General features: G+C 40.3%; 1 protein-coding gene across 1 annotated transcript; it reads left to right on the top strand.

The window, feature by feature from the left end:
• The first annotated feature begins 4,946 nt into the window (after positions 1-4,946).
• Positions 4,947-5,936, top strand: LOC122697077 (putative olfactory receptor 52P1). The gene has a single exon (XM_043907507.1). It carries the CDS (start codon positions 4,947-4,949, stop codon positions 5,934-5,936), a length of 990 nt encoding a protein of 329 aa, XP_043763442.1.
• The last annotated feature ends 221 nt before the right edge of the window (positions 5,937-6,157 follow it).

Raw genomic sequence — 6,157 nt, 5'->3', positions numbered from 1 at the left:
CTCCATCTATTTCCCATGAGGTGATGGGACCAGATGCCATGATCTTAGTTTTCCGAATGTTGAGCTTTAAACCAACTTTTTCACTCTCCTCTTTCACTTTCATCAAGAGGCTTTTTAGTTCCTCTTCACTTTCTGCCATAAGGGTGGTGTCATCTGCATATCTGAGGTTATTGATATTTCTCCCAGCAATCTTGATTCCAGCTTGTGCTTCTTCCAGCCCAGCATTTCTCATGATGTACTCTGCATATACGTTAAATAAGCAGGGTGACAATATACAGCCTTGATGTACTCCTTTTCCTATTTGGAACCAGTCTGTTGTTCCATGTCCAGTTCTAACTGTTGCATCCTGACCTGCATATAGGTTTCTCAAGAGGCAGGTCAGGTGGTCTGGTATTCCCATCTCTTTCAGAATTTTCCACAGTTTATTGTGTTCCACACAGTCGAAGGCTTTAGACTTGGTTGCGGGGAACAAAAGTATTGCAAACCTTTATTTCTCCCTTGTTTTATTTTTCATTTAACTAAAAGTGAAATGGATTGAAAGTTTCTCTAAAGCACTTTTAGCTGTAGACAGATGAGAACATTCAAGGCAGGTTTCAGGAAAGGAAAGTTGCTACAAGCCTGGGTGTTTATGATAGCTGTATTGTCCAATAGAACTCACCAGAAGTGCAGACCATAGAGCAATTTGATAAGGAAAATCCAATTAAAAGGTGCTGTTTTTTTTTTTTTTAATGTTCATTTTCTTAAAACAGTTTTTCTTGAAGTGTGAATCCTTTACCAGTGACATTTGCATTAATTGGGAAGTCCTAAGAAAGGCACACGTTAGGACCCTGCTCCAAATTTAATGAATGAGAAATTCTGGGGGTATAGACTAGCAATCTGTGTCTTAACAGGAGCTACAGGTAATGTTGAAGAACACTAAATTTGTAAGTTGTTGACTTTAGAGAGACTCTCCAGAACTAGGATCAAGGGCATGCATGCAGCTGATTGAATATAGATCTAGTCTAGTTGTGGGAAGTGTCTACAAATGAAACTTGATCTGTTTGAATATGGTGGGACTAGAGAAGAAGCATTTAGAATGGTGATAAGGAGACCAAATCTTGTAGTAAATTATAGATAGAGACCATAATTCTAAAGAGAATTCTTGGAATATCCCCACATAATATAAGGCCCTAGATGATGCCTGGGGCTGGTTTACTGGAGATAGAAGTTCAAGACATTTTTTCAAGAGTCTTGGGATGCATGGTAAGTAAACTCTATGAGTGGTAAAGTTATGTCAAGTAAGTAAACTCTTTACATATGAGAGTATTGTTACCAAGAGTGAATTAGACCCAGAGAAGGCAGGATTGTGGTTTTAATGCAAAGGACCTCTTTAACAGTACAATTTACTAAGTTTTGTTGTTTAGTCACTAAATCATGTTTAACTCTTTTGTGACCCCATGGACTTCAGCCTGCAGGGGTTCAGTCCATTGGATTTTCCAGGCAAGAATACTAGAGTGGGTTGCCATTTCCTCCACCAGTGGATATCCTGACTCAGGGACTGAACCAGCATTTCTTTCATTGGCAGATGGATTCTTTACCACTGAGCCACCTGGGAAGTCCTCATTGAGCTTAGCACAGTTGATAAATTCTCAGCAAAGAACAACAGGAGATAGAGGTTTAGTAATGTTTAATGTATATGACTTCTTAATATAATTACTTCATATGGTGAAAAACTGCCTTTAGTATTCACATCTCCTAGATACCAGTATAATTTCCTATTGAACACCTTTACAAGTTTGCTTCATCATGCACAGGTTAAAAAAAAAAAAAAGACAAAATGTCTAACAAAGCCGGTTACTGTGCAACTGTGTAACAGTGACCAGTCTGGGGACATGTACAGTAAATCCCCTATAACAGTGTAGTCTCAGGAAAAAATAACCAAGGCAGAATGAATCTGGGACAGACAAGGACATGAAAGAGAAAGCATATCCATCCTGGGATCCTTGGAAAATGGAGCTGCATTGGAAACAGGGATCCAGGTCAGATAACCATAGCGCTTGTATCTGCAAGTTAAAAATGTTAGGTGCCCTTAGATAAATAGTTCCATCTCTGAGATGTGGAGAATTAGAAAGAAAACAAAACAAAAGTAGAGAAAGAATTCCAAGGATACAGACTATAAATACTCCTTCCCTGACTCTTTAACAAAAACCTCTAGCTTCACCTCTATAATCTGATCTGATCATCTGGAAAAGAAAGGCTGGGATGTTCCATTTCTTAGGAATTACAGATGTTCCCTAGATGGCTCTGGCCTTAAACACAATGCAATCCACTTAACTCCCAAGTGGGACTGTGAGACCGATTTCATCAGCATAACAACCTCTGGGCTCAGTATTCAGAAAGTTGAGGATGGGAGACTAGTAATGTTCTTTCCATCTTCAGAGGATATTTCTACAATGTCCTGCCTTCTCTTCTCTGCTATCCTGCAGTTATGTGAGTTTGGGCTGGAGAAAGATTCTAGAAAAGATGTTTATTAGCCCTCAAGAAAAATCTTTCTGTGTAGATGGTGATGGAAAATTTATTTCAAAGAAGAGAAAGTGAGACTTAGAGGTATGAAAAGGGGATTTTGCTAAATAACAACTCTATGTAATCTAATTTGGAGTTTGTTCAGCAGATTTCCTAAAATGGGAGTTTTAATTTGGCATTAAGCCCTCTAATTGGAAAGGGGGGGCTGAGTAGGGAGCCTTCAACAAATCAAGTAACAAGTGATTTATTAGTCAAACCAGAGAAATGGGAGGCATTATGAAGTAAATTCAAGACATTTGCTAAGAACTAATTACTCACTAGGCACTTGAGAGGAGTGTGTGTGTAGTGACACTTTGCAGAGATCAACAACAGTATATTGGGCGGGGGATCAGCAGAACCTTATTGATGCCATTGACTTCTTTCATGTTTCACGGTCTTGCAGTTGCCAGAGCTCTCCCGGTTTAGCTGTCCTCTTACACAGACAGAGGACAGGCTTTGATTTGTGCTGCAGTTTCAGGTGTGGAAAGTTTTCTCCAACCTGCTTTTCACCAAATGGTGATGTTGGAACTTTTATCTTACTGAGGGCATTGGCTTTAATGTCCCAATAAGAATTGGATTAGAAACTTTGTCAGAAGGTCAGGTTCAAACTGAAGTATGAGTAAGAATGGTCCCAAATATTTATCAATATCATAAAATATTTTATGTAAGAGATGGTGTGGGATGAGGGTTTATTCCTGTGAGCTGGACGAGATGATAGTGGGAGAGAGTGACATGATAAGAGGACATGATGTATGAAGGTGGTGGTATGCATAAAGATAGGGATTCCTTAGAAGGAAACTACAGGAACTACAGGTCATGTTCACTTGCATCAGTCACATTATGAGCCAATCTAGTCAGGTGATCTGAGTCATTTGTGATAAGTCCAACTTCTACAGGAAAAAAGTCATAAGGCATGAAGCCAGTGACTTAAGAAGTAGGAAGGAAACTCAGAGAACTGTCCTCAAATTAAGCATCCAGGCTAAGGGTGAGTGAATTTGTGAAAGCCTGAAAGCCATAGGGATGTCTGGTGCATAAACTAAGTGGTTGCGGAGGTGCCGTGAGCAGAGGTTTTCTGCTTTCACAATCTGACTCCTGCCCCGTTATCCATGTTGAACACTTCACACTATCTCAGTGAGCAAATCTGTGTCATGAAAGTAAGAGCTGAGGACATATAGTGTAGCTGAGATCAGACTGGGAAGCTGTTTTCTAATCTCTGAATGATCATCATTTAACTGTAGAGGTCATATGGAAAACAGTTGTAAACAATATGTATTTTGTCAGTAGGTTTACCCTCTAATTCTTATTGTATAAATATTCAAGATAAGATTAGATTCTAATAAATAATAGGTTAAGGAAATTGTGTTAGGATATGAGATCACTGACCTATTAATATGAAAGCAATGGTAATAGCAAATGACAAGTGACTGAACACCTTCTATGAGTCACACACTGCACAAAGTGGTGTTTACATTTCAACATCCTTACAAAGTATTATTACCATATTCCAGACCAGAAATGGAAATCTGGTCTTAGAGGAAAATTGGCTTGTCCAACGCAATAATGTCAGTAAGAGATTTGTTCCCAGTTATATGGGCCCCAAGCTCTTTTTTGTGTGTGTGACTGAGCACACCTTCCAGCTTTAAAAATTCTGATTTTGTATCTCTAAAATAGCCCTGTCTCTTCTAAAAAATAAGAGAAGGCAAAAAAAAAAAAAAAAATCTAGAATATACTGTCACTTGAATATTTGGTGGAGAGCTAGAGAGTTCAAAGCACATAGATAATGTTCACATTTTTGGAACAGTAAAAACTTTTACCTCAGTGAGTTTTAATTTAGGAATGAAAAGATCCTAAGTTAAATAGATCAGAACATTAGATCTTTGCTGTCTCTGACCCCTCAGATATAAGTTCATGGGACAGTGTGTCCAAAAATACTCTACATAAAAACCTAATGGAAAAAAAAAAAAAAAAACCTAATGGAATAAGCCATATTCATCCACCTTCTGTGGAGGTCATGTAGTTTATTGGTCTTACCTTGTTGATAGAATTGTGCTTGTCACCAACATCCTCTCCTCTTAATCCCTATGTTTATGAGAATGAACAACAACAGTGGATCTTGTCCTACACATTTGCACTATCTGGTATCTCTTAAATTCATCCACATTGTAAGGAAGGATATTCTGTGAAGTCCAAAATAAAACAGTTTCTTCCCTGATTTTTCTTATCCTGTGACCACGCACATGTAGCATCTGGTCTACTAAGGAATAGGAGAGTTTACCTCTCTTGTCTTCTGTTAAATAGAAATGTGGAGTAAGAAAGAGAAATGTGAGTCCAGCTCATTCATATCCCTGTTCTGTGTTGTTTCCTTAGGTGATGTCATGCTGTGTGAGGGTTTCTGACCCGAGAAGATGCCCAGTCGTCTTGGCCAGACCATGGAGTCTCCTAACCATACTTCCCTGGACTCTTCTGTTTTCGTACTCATGGGCATCCCGGGTCTGGAACAGTTCCACCTGTGGTTTTCACTCCCTGTGTGCCTCCTGGGCACAGCCACAGTTGTGGGTAACATAACCATCCTGGTCATCATTGCCACTGAGCCGGCCCTGCACAAGCCTATGTACTTGTTCCTGTGTATGCTTTCAACCATTGACTTGGCTGCCTCTTTCTCCACAGTTCCCAAGCTCCTGGCCATCCTCTGGTGTGGAGCCGGACACATATCTGCCTCTGCATGCCTGGCGCAGATGTTCTTCATTCATGCTTTCTGCATGATGGAATCCACTGTGTTGCTGGCCATGGCCTTTGATCGTTACGTGGCCATATGCCACCCACTCCGCTATACCACTATCCTCACTGACACCATCATTGCCCGCATTGGGGTGGTAGCTTTGGTGCGAGGTTCCATTCTCATGCTCCCATGCCCCTTCCTCATTCAGCGCTTGAGTTTCTGCCAAAGCCATGTGATTCCGCACACCTACTGCGAGCACATGGCTGTAGTGAAGCTAGCCTGTGGAGACACCAGGCCTAATCGTGTTTATGGGCTGACGGCAGCACTTCTGGTCATTGGGGTGGACTTGTTTTGTATTGGTCTTTCTTATTTCCTCATTGCACGAGCTGTCCTTTGCCTCTCATTTCAGGAAGCTCGGTCCAAGGCCCTAGGGACCTGTGGTTCTCATGTCTGTGTCATCCTAATCTCTTATACACCTGCCCTCTTCTCTTTTTTTACCCATCGCTTTGGCCACCATGTTCCAATCCACATTCACATTCTTTTGGCCAATGTGTATCTGCTCTTTCCACCTGCTCTTAATCCTATGGTATATGGAGTTAAGACCAAAGAAATTCGGGAAAGGGTTGTCAGGGTGTTTCAAAAGGGACAGGGAAATGGACTTAAGGCATTGGAGTGACCTAGGAGTATAGAAGGGACTTAGTCCATACAGTAGTAATATTTTCAAGATTAAACTGTCCTTAGTGTTTGATACTTGGACAGAGTTTTAAACAAGGTTATGTTGGGTTACAGTATTTTCTAGACCATTCTAAAGCATAAGAAATCACAGTGAAGGTCAAGTTGGTTCATCATTGTTAATTTTCATCCAAGGAAGTATAACATGAGGAGATTCTTCCAAAC

This window comes from Cervus elaphus, chromosome 1, assembly GCF_910594005.1.
Source record: "Cervus elaphus chromosome 1, mCerEla1.1, whole genome shotgun sequence".
Taxonomy (NCBI): domain Eukaryota; kingdom Metazoa; phylum Chordata; class Mammalia; order Artiodactyla; family Cervidae; genus Cervus; species Cervus elaphus.
The sequence above is the reverse complement of the archived record's forward strand: the minus strand, read 5'-3'. Positions and strand labels throughout refer to the sequence as shown.

What these genes read in the sequence shown, in the direction of transcription:
- LOC122697077 (XM_043907507.1), top strand. Translation starts at nt 4,947, where the DNA reads ATGCCCAGTCGTCTTGGCCAGACCATGGAGTCTCCTAACCATACTTCC.